Raw genomic sequence first — 26,656 nt, forward strand, 5'->3', positions numbered from 1 at the left:
GCTGGTTTACAACAGAACTGAGGAATGACTTCCTGCTTTATCACAGAATCACCTAGATTGGAAGGGACCTTGAAGACCATCTAGGGGGGGGGGAAATAAAAAAAAAAAAACCAAAACCAAAACCCTCTCACCCATACTGTCCCTCATGTAAAGTCACTTTTCGCTGGTCGTCCAGAAGTGAGAGCTGAGTTCATGTGAAACAAAGCTCCTATACCTGATTTCACGCCCAGACCATCAGTGAACTGGGCAAAATTGCTGAGATACTTGCAGAAGGGCTGCACACTGCAGTCATTCATCAGCCCAGGCTTTTCTCAACACTTCCACCTCCCCCCAACCCATTCGCATCTGCTCCACCTGGAAAAGGAGACGACCACCATTGTACAGGAGATGGGAAAGCAAGAAACCAGCAGGAATTGGCTTGGCCGGTAGACACGCTCCTGTGCACAGCCTTGGCCGGGTTTAGAGCTGGTTGAACAAGACATGGTCACGAAATGCAGGAAAGGAACCTGGACACGGGGCTGTTCTCAGCAGGAGCTGCCTCTCGGGAGCTCCGAGTTGACATTGCAGGTGCAATATATCCAAAGCATCCACATGGGGCTGGTAGATACAGCATAACAAGTTGGAAATCCAGACCATGATGGATTGGCAGCTAGTAGATGGCAGCAGACATTCAGCCAGGACTAGACATGTAGGTTTAGGCACCTGAATCACACCATCCAGCCAGGGCTGACCTCACTGAGGCAGACTTTTGAGTTTAAATGCTTACATTCGAGAAACACCTCTGAACTCCCATCTGACTCAGCAGAGCCAAAGCAGGCAGGGGATCCTGCCGAGAAGCAGACACCTGCAGACGTTCAACTGAACAGCTCTCCAGGCTCCACCAACTGTACTGACCACATCTCCACTCACTAACAGGAGCCTTGGGACCCAGATCACACAGAGGCACCTCATTTTAGACATGTGAGCAGAATCCCACCCTCTGGGCAGAATTCAGATGTCTAAATATCAGCATCTAGCGTTGTATTATTCGAGGTATCTCAAAGGGCACTAATGAGTGTATTTAGTTGGATGAATCCTACTCACCTTGTCTGTGCTTAAACAATGATGAACAAAGTCCCTAATGAACCCTAGTCTGGTTTTTTCCTGACCCACTTCTAGCTTCTCATCAAGCGGTGACTAGGACAGCTTAGATGTCATGCACTGGTGGACCAATGCATAAAAGGTTTCCATTGTCCCCATTCTCATGAATGCACCAGTTCATGAAATCCAGCATGTGGGTTTTCATATGGCCACTGAGCAAGTGTGGTGCATCCCAACTGCCCCATAAACCTTCTCCTTGAAGGGCCGGGAAGGGCTCAAGAATGTTACGAGGCAGCTATAGTGAAAATCCTAGAAAAGTTTCTTCCCCAGCCAGCCTCCCCTGCTGCTGTCAGTCATGATGCAGCTACTCAAGGCGATGCGTGATGGAGAACTGCTGCCTACGGGCCCCTAACCACCCACGAGCCAAAATGAATCTTGGCAAAGCCCTTCTGTTTCCCGTCTGGTTCCCCAGCTTCCACAAAGACCTTCCTCCTCCTGTTGCAGGCTCCTGTCAGAGACGGTTAAATCCACCTCATTCCTCCAGGAAGCAGAGCAAGACTTATCCAAGTCAGCAGGTTTCTTCCAGCAGCGTTGGAGAAACCTTTCTTGGCCAGGCCCTGGGATAAATGGGTAAATGTCTAGATCATGCTTTCAAACCTCAAGGGGCTTCCAGGATAGAATAACTTAGCTTTTCTTGCCAAAAATGTCAAGGGTACATGAGGCAGAAGACGACTTTAACACAGGCTTGTAATTTCAAGAGCCATAGGTAGCTCCTGTTTTCTTTTTAAGGCACATCACACAGTTCGGAGCCTGATCCGCCTCCATCCTACATAGACTTGAACCTCTCCTGAATGCACATGGCATCACCACTTACTTAATAATCATCGTATTTCATCTACACCATGAGAAGTGTGCACGTGGTGACTTACATCTTGTCACGGACGTGAAGGAAAATGCATTAGCTTAAATCCAAAGCACAGAACATTTCATGCTCCCTATGGCCTAAAACGCCATGGCTACCACACATCAGTAGAGTCATAGTGACTCAGGAGTAACGCATTTGAATCCTTATTATAGTATTTAGTTATATACTGTAGAGAGTTTTTACCATGAAAGTGAAGTCGAACGAAGACAACCAGTGGGTCAGGGATAGCATCGCACATCAAAATTACATCCTCCCACTCTTCTCTGAACAACCACCTGATCGTGTAGTCCTAAATAGTAGAGCACTTGGGGAGGAAAATAAAGCTCTTTGAGAAAATTAATTTGTTTGACTTCGGAACACAAACTCTCCTTGGTCTTGCTGTGAGAATACCAAATACCGACAAAGGCACCGTGAGGAAAACAATTAAGATAGAGCAAGACTGAACCTTCTTTATTGGTGCTTGCTGCTAAGAGGAAATTAGATAGCGCTGCAGGACCGCCTGCCCAAATGGCTTTACAAGAGCCATAGGGAAAAGGGATCACAGCAGAGCATTGCTATGCAACGTGTAATCCTTCCTCACAACAATGCTTTGCTACGAAGCTCAGACTAAGTGCCCCCGTAATGATCAGTCTCAGACATGCTGCAACGCACAATTTCTCAGTGTTTTAGCCGAAACGCTTGAGGACAGATTCCCATTCATTCCCAGCTGGGTCACGGGGCTCTGGCGGCGGTTTTCAGACATCTCTTGTCTGGGCAGCAGCAGGCCGAAGAGGACGTGCAGCCGTGGGAATTCCTCAGTCATAGCTCTGCTGTCGTCATGGCTGGTCTGCGGCTCCAAGGCTTCAAACCATTCGCTATGGTTTGGGGGAGAGGAGGGAGCAGATGAACCTCCTTCAAGTCAACTCACCCAGGGAAAAGCCTGTCCTTGCCGAATCTTAACTTCGGGAAGGGTTCTGGGATGCTTCCTTACAAATCAAATCTCTTCCATCCTCTAGGTACATCTCCTCCTTCAATTTAAACAGGCTTAGCTATTCTCTCAGCTCAAGTATTAATGTTTGTTTGGACATCCGTCATGGTCCCCATTTCTTCTCAGTGCTCAAACCACTAGAAGACCAGATTTGTCCCTTAACACAGACCGTTTCCATTGTCTGAATTATAAAGGTTTCACAGATTGTTAGGAGTTTTCTTTTCTTTTTCCTTCCCTCCTTAGCTCTATCTCGCTAAAAAAGAAGTCTTTCTTTTGAGCCTGTTCTCAAACTGGTTTTTTAGAACAGTTTTCCCTTCTCACTTTAAAAATATGAACACTCATATTTTAGTGAAACATGCATTAAAATACAAATATTTAAGCATAGAATAACATAACCCCACTTTAAATTGAGAGCTTTAAAAGTATTTTTTTCCCCCCTTTGGTATTCCTAGTGTGCTTCACACGCTAAGAAAGCTCCACATAAACAACTACCTGCAATTACTTAGGGGACCCAGCAAGCAATTTTTTCCAGAGTGTTGATTTCCAGGCCTTAGAAAAACTTTGGCTTAGCCAATCTCAGCCTGAAAGAAGAAGGGGGGAAAAAATCCGGAGAGCATGCTTATGCATTCCTACCTGTCATAACCCAGAGCAATTAATGCTAGTGGTGGCCCAGAAAACTGATCTGTGCAAAGTCAAGAGCTAAGTGTCAGAGAGGCTGCTATTTGCTAGGTTTGATTTGTGCCTCAGTAGAAGTGTGATGCTAGATTTCTCGCCGCAAACACACCGCCTAAAGAAACTAAAGGATGCACTTTATCTCTTTTTTTTTTTTCCCCCATGCAGCAACTCTATTAGTAGGCTCATATGGATTTTTCTCACCAAAAAGAGAAATTATCCCACTTTTTGAGGGTGCAGAAAAACTGAGGGATTAGCATTTAAGCTTGCCTGTTTAACAAACTCTGAAGTTTGACTGGAATCATGTTATCCAGTAGAAACCATATGAGATGGGATGGGCAGTGCTTGTAAACACTGTCTCTGCAACAGGAGACCAGGGTGCAAGTCTCTGCTTTGCTATGCCTGTGTGTGACCTTTAATAAGTCACTTAATCTTTCTGGGTCTCAATTTCCCCTCTGTAAAATAGAGATAGAGAAATGAAGAGGGTGGCGTGCTCTGATAACATGTTATGTGATAGCTCATGAAGTTCCTCAGACAGATGATAGCTGGGAAAACATCTACCTGATATGGAGAGTCCGTCTCCAGCACTGGAGGCACGCTCAGCCCTTGAGATAGATCACTGCCAGCTCTGCCTAAGGGGAAAAGCCATTCCTTGCATGGACTTCCAAAACAAGCAAGTCAAGAGCAAGGAAAAGTCCATGCACCTCCCACTGTCCTCTCCAGAGCATCCTGTATGGTTTCAGAGATGCATGCATAATGTGTCTCAGGATGGCTCTGGACTTGAACCCTACAGCAAAAAGGGTGACAAGGTTCCTTCAGGAATGTGCATAGAGTCTGTGCAGACCAAAACATATGAGTTGATATTGTGCAAAAATAATTAAGGAAGCCTCATGAAGGGAACCAGTTTTTAAGGGGGATATTGCCTGAAGAGAGACCTTTCAAGGGATGAATTTTCCTGTTCTCCACTACTGCCCTCCCAGAGTTTCGTTTTCTTGGCTCTCAAGGAGACTGTGGTTACACCACTGACTTCAGGGTCCTGAAGGCAAAGCCTTGCTTGTGTCACTCCTTCTGGAAGGATAAAGGGAAAAAGGAATAAGAATGTGACAATCATTTTTTTCTTTTTTTTTTTTTTTTTTGGGTAACAGCAGCTCCCTTTAATAGCGCCCCTTGGATCTGTAAGACATGCTTGACCAGACATACCTCTGAAAGAGGTCAGCACTCCTGGGATTAAGAAACTTAGCAACGCTCCAGAGAGGGAGTTGGAAAGTCATGTTTAATGATACTTTGCTGAGAAACTAGGCAAATTTAATTAAAACATCACTTACTCAAGCCCAGTGGAACTAATTGAGTGCTCTAATATTCTGACTTTTCATTAATGGGTTACAAAAGAGGGCTGCACTTGTGTGTACAAGGCCGGGGAGGGGGGGGTGGAAAGGGGGAGGATACAGAGAAGAAGAGAGCTTTAGCAATGCTGCCTGTGCTTCATTTAATATAACCAAGAAACTTCATTGCTGGCAACAGAGCTTGAATGCAGTTGACTTCTCTCACCGCCGCCACCCCCCATCCCCTTGACACATACACACATCTCCCCCCAATACACACCCTCTCCACCCAAGCCCCCTCCGAAAGAATAGCTGAATGAGCGAGAGTAGATTTGGCAAAGGCAGGGAAATTGCTTTTTTAATAAGTGGTCTATTCAGAGCTCCTACTTTGCAATAAAGAGAAGGCTGGAGAAGTCCTGGTCTAATTACCTCATCCTCACGCTAGACAAGCTCGCCCTTTCATTAGCGATTGAGGTCATATCATATAACTTTGTGAGCCATCACGGGCACAACGTGTTCAGTGATTATTTCATTGGTGGCGGCAAAATTACAGTTGGCCCATCCAGGTTGTAAAAAAAGCGAAGTAAAATAATAATTAAAAGGGAATGTCTACCAAGAGACACTAAAACTAGGTGGGATAGGATAATGTCACCCTCGCAGAAATACAGAGATTGTTTGCTCGTGTGACACCATGGAGAAACTGCCGTGATGGGTACAGTGTTGGTTGCCAAATCAGTCAATTAAGCACAGGTCCTTTTTTTGCTGGGTCTCAAGGGACTATTTAAACATTTTGCCCCCAGTTGGGAGCAATTAGATGGGAAGGATTATATGCTGTTAAGAATCAGTGAGAGACCACCAAACTTGTGCTGTGTCTTTCATAGATATTCCTCCACCCCTAGTGAACACACGTGTGCACATCCATACGTACACTGTGAGTACACCAACACACTGCAGGGAAATCACACAGCAAAATACTGAAAAAGAAAGTGTCCTTGTCCATTCCCAGCACAAAGTGCAGCAGAGGTCTTGGTTCATGCACGTATGGGTTCACTAATAGACATGAGATCTGCAGTGTGGTTAGAGGTAAAATGCAGCGGGTGCCGAGCAAGAATTCAGGACAATCAGCTTCAGTCTCCTGCTGCATCATGGGCTTGATGCATAACCTGGGGAAAGGCACCTGGTTTGCATCTCGGCTCCCTCTCAAAACGGCCATAATCATCTTTTGGGGACTCACAGAGACGTTTAACACATTGGAGGCCAGAAGACCATCTTAGTTATATAAGAGCTCTCCAGTTCAAAATTGTTCTGTTCCAAGTTGGCACAAATCAAGGCTATCTGCACTCCTATATTGCCTTTGATTCATATCAAGCACATAGGAGTTATTGCCCAAATAACCAGAGTAGCTTAGTTCAAAGTAATTTCAGGCTGTCACAGCCACTGCGTTAGCATCTCTTGCTACTCAATGGTTGGAAAGGCAGTAGTTAGTTGGTGGGCAGCTTGTTCAGGGAAAGATGAGTAGAGGAAACATGCTGTTTCGTATTTAACTTGCTGCCTTCTTCCAGGAAAATATTAATAAATTCAGCAAGGGAACCTAGTACTGCCTCCTGAGCAACTCTCATCCCTCTCCAACACTGTACCGGCAGTGGGATCAGGAGGAAAGAAGCAGATCGAACCTGATATTAATCTACACCCAAGTGTAAGTAACGCCAGAGACAATCTATCACCCACACCAAGAATGACAATGCTCAGGCTTCAAATAATTTTTATGATCTTAAGCAAGTTTTGACCTTGCAATTACAAAGGCCAGCCTGGGTCCTCATCTCTGATCATTTTCTTAACACCTCCATATTGTGCCAATGGTTTATCATAGAATGGTTTGGGTTGGAAGTGACCTTAAAGGTCATCAAGTTCCACCCCCCCGGCATGGGCAGGGACACCTCCCACTAGACCAGGCTGCTCAAAACCCCATCCAAACTGGCCTTGATGTTTACACACATCCTGCCTATATAGATGTATGTTCTCCTGATCTTGAACCACCATCCTCCTAAAAGCTTCCCTCTCAACGTGCAGTTCTCTTATTCTCCGCCTGGTTTCACAGTGCTGTTGGGAATCTGGTGGACAGCTTGGGATGCCTTTCAACCAGGCCAAGGTACAATTATTCTAGGAGCATAAACAGAGAAATTATTTCAACCACGGCTGCAAACGGGCAAGGAAAGCTGTCAGACAGCAATACCAACACGACAGACACGGCGTGGGTGGACGAAAATAGGAACACCAGATCACTGACCTGCAGCAAAGGTCTTTGACTTGGATTGCCATGAGGGCACTTGGTGTCTGGACAACCGTCACAACTGTTACTCAGCTGTTTAGCTCCAGATAGTGCTTAGAAACCATTGCCAATAACCAGGGCCTGACCGTGCCAAGTAAAGTGGAGGCACAGGATGCAAGAGAGTCCCTGACATCTCCCCTTCCACTGGGAACTAGTTCATGGTGGGATCAGGTCAAGAAAGGGCAGGCAGAAAGGGGAGATTTAGTCCCTCCAGCCCATCCCTGGAGTTTGTTTACCTCAAAGTCACGTAGACAGTGTAGAGTAGAGATGACAAATAAGGACACCCAACCTAAATCCAGTCCCAGCCATATGGGCATCCTGACTGCAGCTACTGGGATGGAGAGCACTGGGAGTTAGGTCAAGACCCTTGGGCAAGTTTTTTGGACCCACCACTTCTGGAGGGGAGATATTCATGGAGTTACAAGAACATGTCAATGGCACGGGAACCCATAGCCTTATAGGTTTTGATGAGACTGTATTATATGACTCTGGAAGGGGAGGAGAGAAGGGACATGACATCTCACAACAATCTCCAGCATGAAGTCACAGCTTCCATGGACCACCTTCTCCATTTTTAGTTCCATATGCTGCATAGACAACTCCAGAGTTAGGACAGGCCCTTGGGAGCAACGGACCACAAGAATTAAAACAAGTTTCATCACCCTGCAAAGCCTGTTTCACGAGCCAAAGAGCTGCAACAAGAGTTCAGAGGCACTGAGCTTTTTAATCCGGAGTCAGAAAAGCTGTCAGCCAAAGCCAGACACCAGCTAAATCCAGGATATTTCTAATCTTGATCCCAGCGCTGTCTAGGAGCATCTGGTGGTGGGGAGAAGGGGAGACGTTTTGCTGGCCAGCACTCACTGGTGGCATTCTCCGATGCCCCAACTTTGTCGCGAGGAATGACATTTTATGCATACACCCAGGAACAACTGAGCTGGGGTGGCGATTCCTAGAATGCACAACTGGCTGGGCTGCATTTGCCTGGGAAACTGGAGACCTAGGTCTCCCATCCCAGCCCCAACCCTCCATCCAATCACATGGACAATAACAAGGCTGTAAGGCTATTTATAGCCTTACAGTATGTCCCCCTTCGAGGTTGGCGCAATGAAACACTGATCCTAGGCACCTGTGCTGGCCAATCTGAGGGATTTTCGTGGTTAAACAGTCCTAGGCTAGGTAGAGCCAAGCAGATTATGGGAGAAGGTGGAAAGCCCCTTCTTTTCCCTTCTTTTGTTGGGATAAGCCAGCAATTGCAGACAGTTTGTCTTTTATATCAGTCCCGCAGGGAGGCCCTTAGGCAGAAGGGTAAAGCCTCCTGAGAGGAACATTGGGGTAAAGAGCTGAAAGCCTTCCAGCTGAGAGGATGAGGAAAGAAAAGAGAAAAAGGGAAAAAAAAAAACCCAAAACCAAAAAAATAGGAGGGACTACCCACCCAAGCACTGTCAGCTGCAAACCCAGCAGCTCTAGGCAGAGTGGAAGGCTGCCAGAAGAGAAGGCTGAAGGGACTTTTAGGACTGAGGTCAGTCAGCAAGGATATCTCCACCCTGGTTCTCTGCCAGGTGTTTGTTCAGCCAGTTTTAAAGAAACCTGGCTATGGTGATGCTACACTGCCTGTGGTCTCCTGAACTACTGCAAGAAAAGCATCCCTTCAAGCCTGTGCTGTGGCAGCATAAATCCCTTCCTCCTTGTCCTACCTTGTGTAAGCCTGGAGAACCTGCCTCTCCATCCCTTTGCACTGTAAGGCCCTCTCCTCCCTGTGGAGAGCCAGCAATCTTTCCCCCCACCTCATGTTTTCTAGACCTGGACCTTCCTGTTTCTTTCCCTTTGGTCTTCCTCCAATGGTTTTGGCACAACTCTTGAAGCACAGTCACAAAACCAGGGTGCAATTCCATAAATAAGGCTTCACCCCTCCAGTAGAAGGATCACTCCATGCATTTTTTCATCCAACACTCCTATTTCCACACCAAAATAGAGCACCTTATTGCCCCTACAAACCCCACAACGGCGTAAACACCCGCCCCGAGCTGCCTGCAACGCACCTTCATGCCCACGAGGTTATTGTGGAAGTCCACCCTGGCTCGCAGGTCCTTGTTGGGCTTCCTCCCCAGGAACTCCTTGACGAACTTGTTGCTGTATTTCAGGTTGTCGCCGCAGCCGCCCCACTGCCAAGCCTCACGGTTCTCCAGGTCGGGGGCCTCGTCACAGGTGCAACGCTCCATCCGCCCCGCGCTACACGCCTTGGCCATGGCGTGCGTCAACCCCGCTGAGGAGATGGCGTACAAAAAGGCTGTCTCCTTAAAACCTGCAGGAGAGAGGAGGCAGAAGCTTTAATTGCGGCTGCAATAAGGGTTAAAAAAAAAAAATTACAAAAAAAATTAGGAAATCAAGGCAAAACCCACTGTGAGAAGAGCCTGAGCAACATCAAAGCATGTCAAGCTCTACACGCATCTCTGGTGGTGGGCAGGACATGGTGGAGAGCAAGGAACGATGGGTAGATGTGGCACAAGACAGAATTTAAGAGTGCAAGTGAAATGTGGCCAGCTCTGTGGCTGTCACTGTGCAGTCTCTGACTGAAAACAGGAAGAGGTGAGCAAGAACTGGACAAACCAGAACCATCTCCATGACACAGCAGTACTGCTATCAAGGGGACATCAAATAGCAAGAACCCAGCATAGACTTCCAGTCTCATGGATGGGGTAGAGATTGTGAGGGCTCCTTGTTCTTCCCTCTCCCCCAGAGAAAAAAACAAAAAAAAAAATATATCACTGGGTCCTACTCTAGTCTAACAAAATTGTTAACAAAAGGCACCTGAGGGCTGGGAAGCACACAGTAGCCAGTCTTACTCAAGCCCAGTGGAACTAATTGAGTGCTCTAATATTCTGACTTTTCATTAATGGGTTACAAAAGAGGGCTGCACTTGTGTGTACAAGGCCGGGGAGGGGGGGGTGGAAAGGGGGAGGATACAGAGAAGAAGAGAGCTTTAGCAATGCTGCCTGTGCTTCGTTTAATATAACCAAGAAACTTCATTGCTGGCAACAGAGCTTGAATGCAGTTGACTTCTCTCACCGCCGCCACCCCCCATCCCCTTGACACATACACACATCTCCCCCCAACACACACCCTCTCCACCCAAGCCCCCTCTGAAAGAATAGCTGAATGAGGGAGAGTAGATTTGGCAAAGGCAGGGAAATTGCTTTTTTAATAAGTGGTCTATTCAGAGCTCCTACTTTGCAATAAAGAGAAGGCTGGAGAAGTCCTGGTCTAATTACCTCATCCTCACGCTAGACAAGCTCGCCCTTTCATTAGCGATTGAGGTCATATCATATAACTTTGTGAGCCATCACGGGCACAACGTGTTCAGTGATTATTTCATTGGTGGCGGCAAAATTACAGTTGGCCCATCCAGGTTGTAAAAAAAGCGAAGTAAAATAATAATTAAAAGGGAATGTCTACCAAGAGACACTAAAACTAGGTGGGATAGGATAATGTCACCCTCGCAGAAATACAGAGATTGTTTCATGGAGAAACTGCCGTGATGACCAGAAGGGTACAGTGTTGGTTGCCAAATCAGTCAATTAAGCACAGGTCCTTTTTTTGCTGGGTCTCAAGGGACTATTTAAACATTTTGCCCCCAGTTGGGAGCAATTAGATGGGAAGGATTATATGCTGTTAAGAATCAGTGAGAGACCACCAAACTTGTGCTGTGTCTTTCATAGATATTCCTCCACCCCTAGTGAACACACGTGTGCACATCCATACGTACACTGTGAGTACACCAACACACTGCAGGGAAATCACACAGCAAAATACTGAAAAAGAAAGTGTCCTTGTCCATTCCCAGCACAAAGTGCAGCAGAGGTCTTGGTTCATGCACGTATGGGTTCACTAATAGACATGAGATCTGCAGTGTGGTTAGAGGTAAAATGCAGCGGGTGCCGAGCAAGAATTCAGGAGAATCAGCTTCAGTCTCCTGCTGCATCATGGGCTTGATGCATAACCTGGGGAAAGGCACCTGGTTTGCATCTCGGCTCCCTCTCAAAACGGCCATAATCATCTTTTGGGGACTCACAGAGACGTTTAACACATTGGAGGCCAGAAGACCATCTTAGTTATATAAGAGCTCTCCAGTTCAAAATTGTTCTGTTCCAAGTTGGCACAAATCAAGGCTATCTGCACTCCTATATTGCCTTTGATTCATATCAAGCACATAGGAGTTATTGCCCAAATAACCAGAGTAGCTTAGTTCAAAGTAATTTCAGGCTGTCACAGCCACTGCGTTAGCATCTCTTGCTACTCAATGGTTGGAAAGGCAGTAGTTAGTTGGTGGGCAGCTTGTTCAGGGAAAGATGAGTAGAGGAAACATGCTGTTTCGTATTTAACTTGCTGCCTTCTTCCAGGAAAATATTAATAAATTCAGCAAGGGAACCTAGTACTGCCTCCTGAGCAACTCTCATCCCTCTCCAACACTGTACCGGCAGTGGGATCAGGAGGAAAGAAGCAGATCGAACCTGATATTAATCTACACCCAAGTGTAAGTAACGCCAGAGACAATCTATCACCCACACCAAGAATGACAATGCTCAGGCTTCAAATAATTTTTATGATCTTAAGCAAGTTTTGACCTTGCAATTACAAAGGCCAGCCTGGGTCCTCATCTCTGATCATTTTCTTAACACCTCCATATTGTGCCAATGGTTTATCATAGAATGGTTTGGGTTGGAAGTGACCTTAAAGGTCATCAAGTTCCACCCCCCCGGCATGGGCAGGGACACCTCCCACTAGACCAGGCTGCTCAAAACCCCATCCAAACTGGCCTTGATGTTTACACACATCCTGCCTATATAGATGTATGTTCTCCTGATCTTGAACCACCATCCTCCTAAAAGCTTCCCTCTCAACGTGCAGTTCTCTTATTCTCCGCCTGGTTTCACAGTGCTGTTGGGAATCTGGTGGACAGCTTGGGATGCCTTTCAACCAGGCCAAGGTACAATTATTCTAGGAGCATAAACAGAGAAATTATTTCAACCACGGCTGCAAACGGGCAAGGAAAGCTGTCAGACAGCAATACCAACACGACAGACACGGCGTGGGTGGACGAAAATAGGAACACCAGATCACTGACCTGCAGCAAAGGTCTTTGACTTGGATTGCCATGAGGGCACTTGGTGTCTGGACAACCGTCACAACTGTTACTCAGCTGTTTAGCTCCAGATAGTGCTTAGAAACCATTGCCAATAACCAGGGCCTGACCGTGCCAAGTAAAGTGGAGGCACAGGATGCAAGAGAGTCCCTGACATCTCCCCTTCCACTGGGAACTAGTTCATGGTGGGATCAGGTCAAGAAAGGGCAGGCAGAAAGGGGAGATTTAGTCCCTCCAGCCCATCCCTGGAGTTTGTTTACCTCAAAGTCACGTAGACAGTGTAGAGTAGAGATGACAAATAAGGACACCCAACCTAAATCCAGTCCCAGCCATATGGGCATCCTGACTGCAGCTACTGGGATGGAGAGCACTGGGAGTTAGGTCAAGACCCTTGGGCAAGTTTTTTGGACCCACCACTTCTGGAGGGGAGATATTCATGGAGTTACAAGAACATGTCAATGGCACGGGAACCCATAGCCTTATAGGTTTTGATGAGACTGTATTATATGACTCTGGAAGGGGAGGAGAGAAGGGACATGACATCTCACAACAATCTCCAGCATGAAGTCACAGCTTCCATGGACCACCTTCTCCATTTTTAGTTCCATATGCTGCATAGACAACTCCAGAGTTAGGACAGGCCCTTGGGAGCAACGGACCACAAGAATTAAAACAAGTTTCATCACCCTGCAAAGCCTGTTTCACGAGCCAAAGAGCTGCAACAAGAGTTCAGAGGCACTGAGCTTTTTAATCCGGAGTCAGAAAAGCTGTCAGCCAAAGCCAGACACCAGCTAAATCCAGGATATTTCTAATCTTGATCCCAGCGCTGTCTAGGAGCATCTGGTGGTGGGGAGAAGGGGAGACGTTTTGCTGGCCAGCACTCACTGGTGGCATTCTCCGATGCCCCAACTTTGTCGCGAGGAATGACATTTTATGCATACACCCAGGAACAACTGAGCTGGGGTGGCGATTCCTAGAATGCACAACTGGCTGGGCTGCATTTGCCTGGGAAACTGGAGACCTAGGTCTCCCATCCCAGCCCCAACCCTCCATCCAATCACATGGACAATAACAAGGCTGTAAGGCTATTTATAGCCTTACAGTATGTCCCCCTTCGAGGTTGGCGCAATGAAACACTGATCCTAGGCACCTGTGCTGGCCAATCTGAGGGATTTTCGTGGTTAAACAGTCCTAGGCTAGGTAGAGCCAAGCAGATTATGGGAGAAGGTGGAAAGCCCCTTCTTTTCCCTTCTTTTGTTGGGATAAGCCAGCAATTGCAGACAGTTTGTCTTTTATATCAGTCCCGCAGGGAGGCCCTTAGGCAGAAGGGTAAAGCCTCCTGAGAGGAACATTGGGGTAAAGAGCTGAAAGCCTTCCAGCTGAGAGGATGAGGAAAGAAAAGAGAAAAAGGGAAAAAAAAAAACCCAAAACCAAAAAAATAGGAGGGACTACCCACCCAAGCACTGTCAGCTGCAAACCCAGCAGCTCTAGGCAGAGTGGAAGGCTGCCAGAAGAGAAGGCTGAAGGGACTTTTAGGACTGAGGTCAGTCAGCAAGGATATCTCCACCCTGGTTCTCTGCCAGGTGTTTGTTCAGCCAGTTTTAAAGAAACCTGGCTATGGTGATGCTACACTGCCTGTGGTCTCCTGAACTACTGCAAGAAAAGCATCCCTTCAAGCCTGTGCTGTGGCAGCATAAATCCCTTCCTCCTTGTCCTACCTTGTGTAAGCCTGGAGAACCTGCCTCTCCATCCCTTTGCACTGTAAGGCCCTCTCCTCCCTGTGGAGAGCCAGCAATCTTTCCCCCCACCTCATGTTTTCTAGACCTGGACCTTCCTGTTTCTTTCCCTTTGGTCTTCCTCCAATGGTTTTGGCACAACTCTTGAAGCACAGTCACAAAACCAGGGTGCAATTCCATAAATAAGGCTTCACCCCTCCAGTAGAAGGATCACTCCATGCATTTTTTCATCCAACACTCCTATTTCCACACCAAAATAGAGCACCTTATTGCCCCTACAAACCCCACAACGGCGTAAACACCCGCCCCGAGCTGCCTGCAACGCACCTTCATGCCCACGAGGTTATTGTGGAAGTCCACCCTGGCTCGCAGGTCCTTGTTGGGCTTCCTCCCCAGGAACTCCTTGACGAACTTGTTGCTGTATTTCAGGTTGTCGCCGCAGCCGCCCCACTGCCAAGCCTCACGGTTCTCCAGGTCGGGGGCCTCGTCACAGGTGCAACGCTCCATCCGCCCCGCGCTACACGCCTTGGCCATGGCGTGCGTCAACCCCGCTGAGGAGATGGCGTACAAAAAGGCTGTCTCCTTAAAACCTGCAGGAGAGAGGAGGCAGAAGCTTTAATTGCGGCTGCAATAAGGGTTAAAAAAAAAAAATTACAAAAAAAATTAGGAAATCAAGGCAAAACCCACTGTGAGAAGAGCCTGAGCAACATCAAAGCATGTCAAGCTCTACACGCATCTCTGGTGGTGGGCAGGACATGGTGGAGAGCAAGGAACGATGGATAGATGTGGCACAAGACAGAATTTAAGAGTGCAAGTGAAATGTGGCCAGCTCTGTGGCTGTCACTGTGCAGTCTCTGACTGAAAACAGGAAGAGGTGAGCAAGAACTGGACAAGCCAGAACCATCTCCATGACACAGCAGTACTGCTATCAAGGGGACATCAAATAGCAAGAACCCAGCATAGACTTCCAGTCTCATGGATGGGGTAGAGATTGTGAGGGCTCCTTGTTCTTCCCTCTCCCCCAGAGAGATAAACCAAATAAAATATATCACTGGGTCCTACTCTAGTCCAACAAAATTGTTAACAAAAGGCACCTGAGGGCTGGGAAGCACACAGTAGCCAGTCTGTCACCCATCACAGGCCCTCAAATGCCTCAAAAAGCAGTTTAGACCTCAAACCTTTCACACACAACCCTTTTCCACATTTCCATGCTCACCTGCAGGGATGCCACAGCATCTACTCCCCACAACGGGTAAACTGAGGCCCAGAGAGACCCATAATTTTGATCCAAATGATAAAGCCAGAAATAAAAAGCAAACATGCCAGTATTTATAGCTCCTCATTCTCCAGCTATGGAAGCCGTAAACGACTGCATATTTGAGATGCAATTCCAGAACAACTTTGGATCCGACTCAAGAAATCCCCCACTCAAAAATAACACAAGTGGATGGTGACAGTAGTGGATATATCTGTAAGCTGGTGTGTCAACCAAGGACATGCAGAGACACTGCCAGGTCATTTTTGGAACTGTTCCTTGGGAGGTTCATGATAGTCCAAGCAAGCTCATGGGGTAACACCCTGGCCCATCCCCAGAGCCCGCCTTCCCAAAGCACTCCCAGGTGCACAACGCTGAACTTCAGCAAAACACAGATGAAAGTCCAGTCCAGAAGACTGAGGTTTCGTCCTCCCAATGGGGCTGACTCAAACCAGGTTGTGGGAGGAGTTGTCTGACTGTTCTACTGCTCACCTGGAAGAGAGGAGCAGGAACCTTTGCCTCATTGGAAGAGAGGTTAAAATAAGAAGTGCTAACTCCACACTCACTAGGGACACCATAAAGAGTGGCCAGGGTTGAGAAACCAAATTTGTTTCCTCTTTTTCCTCTTTATTTTCTCCCTGAAGTTAGACCATGTTCTCTGGCACCCCAGAACCATCTTCAGCATTGCAAACTCTCTCACTGGGAGTGGTGGGAGAATTCTTTACTTAATTCACACAACAAAAACTCATGGGAACGAAGACTAAACTCCCCTGGAAAGAAAATGCCATACAAGAAGCTTTCATCTTTTGTCAGCTGGTTCAACTTTTCCTAGGTTATACCCTAGGTCAGACTGCCCAAACGCCCATCAGAGGGATGCCACTACTAGACAGAGATGCTCCCAAGCCTCCACACTCTTGAGTTGTAGAGTTGGCCACTGCTGCTCCTTGTGCTATGGAACAGAGAGGTATCAGGTGTGCTAAGAGAAGGACTTTGGTGGAACAGGGCATGCAAACTCTTCTCTGAGAGTCCGAGACATTGCAATTAGCAGCAAACAGCCTGGATGTGGTCCAGTTTAGTAGATCGCCCAGATCTACAACCTGCTTGAAGGCCTCTTGCTTTGAAGCACTGAATTCACAGCGGTTGTGAAATCTCAGCAGAAAGTCAGCGCCGTGCAACCACAACTCATACTGGGTTTGACAGAAAGCCAGGAGGAATGGCTTGTTTGCCAGGTTCTCCCCCTCCATCAGTCTCCCCACCAGCTTTGGCTCTTCTCCTCCCCTTCTCCATCACTAAAAGCCTCACAAATTCCCAGTGCCCATCAGCACGGGTATCATCTCGCCCACAGGCAGCTCAGGCGGCTTCCAAGCAAGTCCATGTGACATTTGGCTCTGGCCAGATTTAAAGCCATCTCCGCCATGCACTATTTGATTGCACCAAGATATTTTGTAACAAGATAATGAGCTTTAAATCAATGCAGGCATTCTAACCCCCAGTGCAGCGACAGCCTGCCGTCCACAGCTATCCAGTTTCAGCCATTTCCAAAATTGTTCGCGAGTATCCCAAGAGGATAACAAGTCCCTTAAACAGTCCCTGGTTACTTTAAGAAACGGGCTGCATCAGCTTGAGTCTCAAACCCAGCAGCCAAGTTCTGGTGACCAAGTGTAAAAACGGAGGGAGAAATTTTTCTTAAGCAAAAGTGTGGGGATGGTTTTTTGCCTTTTTGGGGGTTTTTTTCTCTTCTGTATGGTCCTGGAGGAGAGGAAGCAAGCCCCCACCGACTTGAATAGCTGTGTCTTAGCGGGGGATACACGTGCCCCCTTTGCCCCGGGGTATCACTTGCTGCAATGCTGAACCAGGAACCAGCAGCTCCAGGAGAGGAGGAGAAAGATTTACAGGACGGCGTGTTATGCCGCAGGAACAACATCCAAAGGATTTACAGCATCGGTGGAGGGCAGAGATGTTGCCGGGGCATAAAACATGGAAGAATGAGACAGCAGGCAGAACCTTGCAACCCTCAGAGCTCCCATTTATTACACGGGGTCCTGACAAGGGGTGAGGGGAGGGGTGGGTTCTCCGAGGTGTTTTAAAGCAGCTCAACCTCGGGCTGCCTCGAAATACCCCTTACTGAGGGCTGCCCACGGGGGCAGGCACATCTGAAGGAACAAGCTGTGGCCTCCAGGTGTCAGCATGAGAAAGTGCTTGGCTTTCCCAAGGCGCCACTAATCCAGGGACTCCTCTGGCATGCAGGGATATTTTTAAATGTCTTACAGCTCTGGCTGGACCTCTTGGGTTTCATAAGGACTTTCCTTGTTTCCACCGCAGCCAGTGACAGTGCATTAGTTAAGCCCCCGGCGCTTCTGAATTACTCCTTCTCACTAATTAGCGAGGGAGGGCGCTTTGCAAACCTCTTCTGCACTTCTCTTGGAGCACATCCGACCTTGGGTTTCTAGATCTAGCTTTATCATTGAGTGTGGGATTTTCTGGAAGTCACTAAAGCCCTCGAGACCCATGCAAGCTATCTGTAAAGCAGTCCTGCTGCATCGTTAGCCTCACTCCAGAAATAAGAACTGGATTTTACTGGGAAGGAGGCAGGAAACTGGACTAGATGAGGTAGCACACAGGAAGAAGATAAATTCTACCTGCTCCTCCAAGACTCTCTCTCAGCTTCTGGTCATCTCCACCTGAGCTGTTGGGAAGGGATGAGGGAAGTAACCACCACTGACATCCAGGGACTTTTTCCGTGGGTAGAGCAGTAACAGGACACACATTTAGAGGTTTTACCCTGCACAACGACAGGGCTCCCCTTGCTCTCACTAACAAGACAGCACAGAACAGTCTGTTTAGTCTTATTTCCCTTAAAAAGGCTTTTTCTCAATGTCTTCCCTGAAAGGTTGACATAATCAATAGGGGGGGGAAATGAAATAAATAAAAAAAGAGGGGACAACTTTGGGAACTTCAACACCTTCCACTCCAGCAACAGCACAACTTCCAGAAGAAGTGAGGAGGAACTGTAGTTACTGGCTGCAGACACACGTACAAACACCTCCAGCCTCCAAGAAGAACCATGGCCAGCAATGGGAAGTGGACAGGGGCTACTGCTAATACAAACACATAAATCACTGCTAGACAGCACATTCTTTGCCTGCTGCGTGCTTTCATGGCGGAGCTGAGCTAGGCTTTGTCTTGAAGCTCTTCTACGAGCTCTTTTTGGACCTCTGGTGAGGTGGTGACCCATCGGGGGCGAAGGATGCACCAGGAAGACCACTCTGCAAAATGCCAGGGAAATCGATGGGTGCAGGAGATGCCAGGACCACCCCTCCCAGACCCTCCACCCTGCTCACCTCTCTTTAGCAAGCTGGCTCGGTAGCGACCCTCCAAGGTGCAGTTCCAGCGCTCAAAACGAAATTGGTACTGGCACTCCAGGGCACTCATGCTGATGGCCTCCATCAGGGTCTCGGCCACGCCGGGGTCCCGCCGGCACATCCTGCGCTGCTTCTTCTCCAGCTTCAGGCGGTCACAGACTTTGTAGTGGGCTTTGACGGCAGCTTCCTCCATTTCTGAGGTCAGAGGGAGGATGGTCAGGGGTTCGTTCCCCGTCAGCCTACAAAGGAACAGAGGGACACAGTGATGAGGACAGCGAAATACAGCCCACGGTAGAAATGGGCTCTGTGGTGGGATCGGGCTGTCCCTGTCTGAGCACCCAAGTGGATTTGCTGATGGCTGGGCAAGGAGTGATTTTACAGCGAGGTTCTCTGGTGTGTGTGCAAGGTAGGAGGCAAGAAGAAATGGGCAAGAAAAAAATACTTGGATTTAGGTCCTCTATGAGCTCTTACAGAGCTCGTTTGGACATAAGACCTTGGCAATCATCTCTGCTACAAGACTGTGTTGAAAACTGAAATAGGGAAGAAATAATAGAAGGTACCTAACTACATAAACTCAGGAAACTAGCAAAAAGATGAATGCTAGCACTATAGCCACTCTCTTGTGCATAAAAACTAAAAATAATAATGTTAGCACATGAAGCAGAACTGGCCTGGGAAGGGCTATAGGGTAATTTGTCCCACCAGACCCCAGGAGACACACCAAGAAAGCACGTCCAGACACTCTGCCCTCAGCAGAAGAGTTCCTTACATAAAACCTAGCGAGGCACAGCCCGAGGCTCAAGAGCAGGATTCACTCAGGCGACACTGCCAAAAGCTTTTACAACGCAGAACGGGCTCAAAACCTAAAAAACGACCTGAAGAAATACGTGTCCCGTTGCCTTCTCCGAGCACAAGGTCCTTGACTCGTACAATGTGCAACAAAAGAAGCCAGCGGACTGTTCCCGGTGTCAAGTGACGAGCTGCTGGAAAAGGACCAGGCTGGCATCGGCCCCGAGGAGCCGAGAGGCTGCAGGAACATCTGCTGGGCTCATGAGTGGTTTTGTTGGCCAGGCTGCCCGCACCCCACTCTCCTGGCTCTGCCCTTTTCCGGCCAGGTGCCAGTCCACGCAGTCAATGGGAATCACTATGTAGGGGTGTTGGGGTTTTTTTTTTGTTGGTTTTTTTTTTTCCCCCCCTCTTGGAGGACCTGAAGACACTTTTCCCCCAGCCAAAAAGGAAGAATTTGCTTCAAGCCAGGATTGGAAACATGCTGGAACATTGCAATCCTGCCCAGGAGAGCATGGGGATGGGTCACAGCCTCAGGCATCTCCAGCGCTGTAGGACCACCTGTGTGGTGGGAACCAGAGGGGAACCACACGCTCACCCACATCACTCAACACAGAGAGGTCCCAAAAACCTTTTCAAACCCCACCTTTTCTGCAGGAAAAGTGCTTTGTTTTTTCTGTTTTTCTTTTTTTTTCCATAAGGATTTCTCCCTAATCAGTGGGACACATCACGACAGGAGCACGGTCCCAGAAGGCAAGCAGCTAGGATGCTTCGGCTCTCACACCTCCTTGCACAACAGGCACAAAATTCTGACATGAGCCACCGCCAGCAACATCTCATACAGATCCAACCGTCACTAATGATTTAACATCAGATGTCTAAAGCTGGGAGGAAAAAAAAGAAAATACCCGAGTTTGGATTATTTTGGAGAACAAAGAGATGGGCAGAAAAATGTTCTCCTTCAGTTACCTTCAAATGTATTAGGATTTCCAGGAAAAACAAACAAACAAACAAACACACAATGGTTAAAAACAGAGTCAGAGTGATTTGTGGGAAACATAGAAAACTAGTATAACCTGGTGTAAACTTAAAAAAAAAAAAAAAAAATTGTTTTTTTCCCAAATTCTGCTCCCCCAAAGGGATAAAAACATCCAAAAAGGCAAACCAGCAAGCTCCATCTGAAGCCCTGACAAATGTTAAGCCTTATATTTCTCTCTGTTTGGACTGGGATAGAACGTGGACTTGGGCTTGACTGCTCCTTTGGGCTTGAACATCACTCAGCCCTGGTGCCTCGTTAACCAAGGCTCTGAGCAGGCTTGTTCACGAGAAATGTGGCTTGGTCTGGGCTTCACAGTAGTAAATAAAATCTCCAGGACATTAATTCCTGGTTTTCATCAATTCTTCTGCTTGGAAGAATTGGAAGGCTCATTCCAGCAAGCTTTCACAGTTGGCAAAGGAGAAAGAGAGGGAGGCATAAAAGCATTTTCTACAGCTCCCCCTCCCCAGGTTACCTTTCCAACTGAGCAGGTACTATTCAACTAAGTTGTACAGTTCAACTGTTCTGGGAAAGATAAGCTCCAAGTATCATGTAGCAGATTGCTATCGCAGTGAGGAGGGATACAGGAATTGATCCTACGGCCAAGATTTCTGCAGAGCAATGGGTGATTTTGAACCCTTTTCCCACCCTCCCCCTTAGATGCTTGGCTTTGAAGTATTTCAAAGCGCAGTTGCTGAGAGCACAGCCCAATTGCACGTGTCTCTAAAGTGGGTCCCAATAAGAGTCAGCTAAAAAAAAAAAAAAAAAAAAAAAAAAAAAACTGAAAGCCTGGGATAGGGAGAAGGTAGAAAAAGGGATTTGTGGTGAGCACAGTCCCAGAGGACAGCCCTCCAGCAACTGCTCAGAACCAAGGGATGGAAAGTCCTGAGAAATGACAGAAAATTGTGAGCAATGTCCATTTTCACTGCTCTGTGCAAAAGGCTTAGGTAGGGGGTCACCAGCTCCAATATCTGGGACACGTGGGTAACAGCTACGGTGAGCTGAGAAGGTTGGGTTGCATGCAGACACCCATTTCACCCCTTCCCGAGAAAACAACCCAAAAGACAAGACACCAACATGATGTTTTTATAGGGAAGGCAGAAGAACACTTTTTTTCCTGCCTGCCTGCTCAGCCCTGTCCTCACCCATTAGAGAAAAGGGGATGTGAAAATCTAAACTGGTGGAAAACAAGGCATGCAATGCACATGCTGAATGGAGAGACCCATCCATCAGCGCCTGGCTCATGGCTCAGACTAATCTCACCAGCTTTAAAGCTGGTCTGAACCAGAGCAAAGCAAGCAAATTCAGAAAGCACCTCCAGAACAAGACAAGGAGTAAATTTAGGGGAAAATCTGACTTTTCTTAGCCAACAAGCAATGAAGCTCTTCCAAGTGAAGACCCCCAAGAGAAGAAACAGCACATGTAGGTTTTCCCTCCCCGGTCCTGGATCTGAGCCCATTGCAGCAGAGGACAGACCGATGCACACACATTCCAGCAGCCCTAGGAAAAAAGGGCGAGGTGGCACTTTTCAGAGAGTGGCATCAATAATAAACAAGTGCAGGCAGAGCCAGGGAGAGCTGGTGCCCCCACCTGAAACGCTGCCTTGGAGCTGCCGCTGCATGGAACCTTTATAATCCTATAAAGCCCTTTTATGCAACCTAGGCTGAGTGAGGTCCCGTAAGGCAACGGTGTCAGGGTCGGATGCTTTCTCAGCTCCTCACAAAGACCCAGCTGTTCCTTTCAAGGAAGTTTTTTGGGATAGGGGAAAAGGGGGGTGCTTTTTATTTTATTTTATGCACACACAATCCACGACTGTTACAATTAAACTGCCAGCTAGCAGTCTGTAATTGTGTTATTTTGGATGGAGAGGGATGAGCGTGAGATGAAGGTATGTTTGCCCACTCGGAACCTGGAGAGAGACCAAAGATCTCATTGCATATGAAGCTTTAACTCTCTGGACATTAACTCTGGCCTCTATGAGAGCACTACAAATCTACAAAGTCAAGAATCTGTTTCTGCTTCAGACTTTGACCTACTCTTCTGTCCACCTTGCCTGACTTCTACTCCAAGTGGCACGCTTGCCCTGCTTAGAGCTCAGGAAAGACATGGTTGCTCAGTCCCATACCCATCTACCTGAGAGGAACCTTTGCAACACCATTTCTCCTTCCAATTCAATCTGTCACTCATTTGAAGCCAGGAAACCAGAAGGTTTATTAGCACCAGCTGTAAATAGCAAGACCTATCCGGTTTGCACATATGCTACTGGTGGCATTCGCTGCCTTGGTTGTGAACTTCATGTCAAACATTGCTAATTGCTTTGCTCTCCTGGCGTTCAGACTCCAATCACCCAGACTTGGGAGAGATCCCAAACACAGCCCCTGCCACTGCACAGCTCACACCGATAGCTGCGTGGCCAAGTTTTATCTGTAGCCACATGGAATTCTTGAGAAGCAGCTCAAGATGGGCCCTGTTTTCAGCTCCTCTTAGAAGTCAAGAGTTTTTATCACCTCATTACCTCACACAGTGTCCCTGTATTTCCCCTTATTTAACTGGGGACTTTCCTGATGAGAATTTGAGGGGGATGAGACAGAAGTAAGGTGCCTGCATAGACCTGTGAGTGCACTCTGTTCTTTGACATGTTCAAGAGTTTCCTTTGCAAGTGCCGCCAGAGACACGAGCCAAGGTGAGCTGCTTTCCTGCAAGGAAACGCCTCTGCTCTACCCGCCTGGAATGACAGGCCTCCTGAAATATTGCATTCCTACCCCGGCGCTTCCTTCTCTGCCGGGACATTTATCTTTGGTACATCTGTACAAAGGCTGAATTCATTCTATTTGCACTTTTCACATGAAGACTTCTCGTGCAGTATTGCTACTCTTCGAATCCTTCTTCTCCTCTTTCCACCACTTCTTTCTTTTGTTTAAGGGTTTTTAAAAGTTTCTGAGAAGTCGACAAGTTGCACACTAACCTTCTTCACTGCAATACCTAAATTAGTGACTACATAACTCAAGAAGCCAGACTGAGTTATGGTGGACATCAGGCCTATATTATTATTTTTTGCATCCAACAACCTTCAGCTGGAGGTTGCCCTCTCTTTTGCCCTCTCACCATCACACTCCCACACTGCGAAGAAGCTTACCAAAATTGATCCCCGCATCTCACAAAGGCTAATTGCTATTAGAAGTATAAGATGTTCAAAGTCCAAGAAAACTCTGTGAATCCCATGATGAGTGATGAAGAGTTGAGCAAGAACTGGCCACTGAAGAATCAACTCTCTTATTCTACACTGTGTTGTTTTTTGGGTTGTTTTTTTTTAAGTGTTCACAGGTACAAGCGCCACAACTGTGCTCATGCTAACTCAATGTCCTTTGGAGGAAACTACCTGCAGAGCACTCACCAACTTCATTTCTGCTGTTCCCAGAGCTGTCAGAAGCATTGGTAAATTCCCAAATCATTTGGGATCAGAAAAGTCTTCCTCTTCTTTGCTACTAAATAATTAGATCTCTATTAACTTCAGCAAGGATTTCTCAGCTTCCACAATATCCTACCATCTCAACAAGCGTTAAGTCCCCTCATGAAGATTACTCTGTCAGAGTTATTCAATTCTAGCCCAACCCTTCCTCAGTGTAGTTTTTCCATCAATATCCTCTAGCATCTTGCTGTGACGCTGTGGGGATCCAAGAAGGTGACAGGGGGGAAAGGGTTTCTCCGTGCTGGGAAAACACAGACCATCCAGGATTTAAAGGACAGAGCTGAAGAGCTTTGCTAAAAACTCTGTCCATCCCAGCCCTTTGCAAGGCTTCCTCTCCTTGTCATCATCCACAGAGCACATGCCTGTCCTTTTCCTTCAAGGTCCTTCCCAACCAACTCACTTCTGCTTTGTGCTCACCTTTCCTTTCTACATTCTATATCATTCTACCCAAACAATGGTGTCTTGCTGTTGGAGACCTTTAAACAAAGCAAAACAACTTTTGGAAACTCACGTAATGAATACAGCTGTCCTCATCACAAGTATGTCTCAACTGCTATCTTGATTTTTATCTTCCTCTCAATAGCATGGTACACACAATCAGAGCTTTTCTTTAGGTGGCAATCCCTCAAAAACAGGTTTCCTCGTCAGTCAGTTGTGTCCAAATCTCAGTTGCAGCATCTGCTCATGAAGAAATAAGTAACAGCCCCACCACCACAGAGACCACCACAACACTACGTGCTGCCACCAACATGTGGTATGGGCAACAGGGTCTTGCAATGTCATTTCATGCAGGTAGAAACAGCCATACCCTACACTCATGCTCCAATGAAGAACACATGTTTCAGAGGAGAACGCCTTCCAGTCCTCTGTTCTGCTTCCGAGTGGTGGGGATTAGGAGGACAGAGAGGAGAAAAGCCACAGCGTGGGGGAATTTCCAAACCAACTGAACCCATTTACAGGAGAAGGAAGCATCAGTTTCTATCAGACTCCTGATGAAGTATGCTCAAATAGATTTTCCTTTTTTAGGAGACAAGAAGGTGCAGATTCCTGTGGGCTTGTGTCATTCAAGCTTGTCTTCACTCCTCTGCCTGGATAGATCTATACAGTGCTTTTCTCTGGGCCTCTTCGAGCATCTTGGGCAAGGGGATGGAGGAGTGGGCGTGTAAGGATCCTGCTAGACATCCCTGCCAGGCTCTTGGGTCCTGTCAAGAGTTATGTCCAGCATCCAGCAAAAAGAGAAATAACAGCTGCTTCTAGAAGAATGAATTTTCTGGTTCAAATCTCCAGCTCTTCTCTTTCCAACACCGCTCCCCTGAACATTTCTAACACTCACATCAGCCGCTCCGATCCCAAATAATTAAGCTCTTTTTAGGCCCAAGTGCTACCACAGAGATAATTTATGCCTGAGTTTCCCATTTTAGCCTTAGCTGAAGTTCACACAGAAGTCAGAGGATTTCTCCCAGGCTGCTGAACGCAGTAGTCCAAGCAAGTGAAGTCCCCCCAAGCCAGCTGTCCTACACTGAGAAGATACCTGGACCCTGACACTCTTACAAAGGAGCTGTCACATCAATTCAGAAGGGATTTTTTGGTGAATTGGGCAGAACACAGATGGTTGCCTCCCAGATACAGGATGGTTGCTGCATGTATAAATATGCTTCCATGCAATTTCCTGCCAAAACATGCCCTCAACTTCTCCTGTACGAATTACCAAAAAAAAAAAAAAAAATTGGCACCACATAGTACATGAGGGCAAAATTTAGCAACTGAAGGAAAAATACTTCAGTGAACGAGCAGGGAATACGTGACTCAGTTCAGATGTGAAGGGCAGCAGATGCTCTTGTTATGGTGGATTCCTGCACAGGACCTATGGGACCCAAGGTGCCACGAAGAACAGCTATTTTTGCACTGTGGTGACCAGAAGCACCACAAGCAAATAGTGCAGCATTTCCCCCTCATGCAAGGCAGAAGACCTACACAAGTCCTAAATTACAGTTAACAGCACCCCTCTGAAGTAAGGAAGCATTGTCTTCCCTTCTGCCTCCCTTCCCCCAGTGAGGGGGACACAAAAAAAATCACAGAGGAACCCCATCACAGAGGAAGGAATCAAACTTGAGTCTTTCAGCCCTTGGTGGTATGCCTGAACCACTACCTCTTCTCCTCCCCCTCCATCTCCTTACAACAAGCCTTATTCAGGAAGATTTCTAGCCCACCAGAGCAAAAGACGTTTTTATTTGAGGCAAATATCTCAGCTTTGCAGCATTAAGAGCCACCAGCACAGAAACAACAGAAGGAGAGGGCAAATATCAGGACGTTTGCAAGATTCCTTGCAATTCATGTGGTTTGTGATAAACAGTTCCCAGCTCCAAACCAAAACTCTTTAGGAAACACCGCTGGGTTTTTAAGGAGGGGGTGTTCAGTTTATACAACTCGATGACTATTAGCTGCCCTCGGCTGGGAGGTCCCAGATGGTTTGGCCCCAAGAACCTCCTGCAACCTAATTCCTCTGGAACGACCCATTTTGTCCGTAAGGGAGCAGAGGTGGAAAAAGGAGGCGGGGGGGGGGGGGGGAAGGGGGGA

General features: G+C 47.3%; 1 protein-coding gene across 1 annotated transcript in view; it reads right to left on the reverse strand.

Annotated features, from left to right (window-relative positions):
* Positions 1-26,656, reverse strand: part of WNT9A (wingless-type MMTV integration site family member 9A) — a 60,469-nt gene that overhangs the window by 2,778 nt on the left and 31,035 nt on the right. Inside the window, exons 2-3 of the mRNA XM_014944845.1 lie at positions 18,768-19,027; positions 14,499-14,761 (exon numbers count right to left, since the gene is read on the reverse strand). Of these exons, the coding sequence (XP_014800331.1) occupies positions 14,499-14,761; positions 18,768-19,027 (523 nt within the window). The remainder of the gene's footprint in view (positions 1-14,498; positions 14,762-18,767; positions 19,028-26,656) is intronic.

This window comes from Calidris pugnax, unplaced genomic scaffold (assembly GCF_001431845.1).
Source record: "Calidris pugnax isolate Ruff unplaced genomic scaffold, ASM143184v1 scaffold54, whole genome shotgun sequence".
In the NCBI taxonomy this organism is placed as follows: domain Eukaryota; kingdom Metazoa; phylum Chordata; class Aves; order Charadriiformes; family Scolopacidae; genus Calidris; species Calidris pugnax.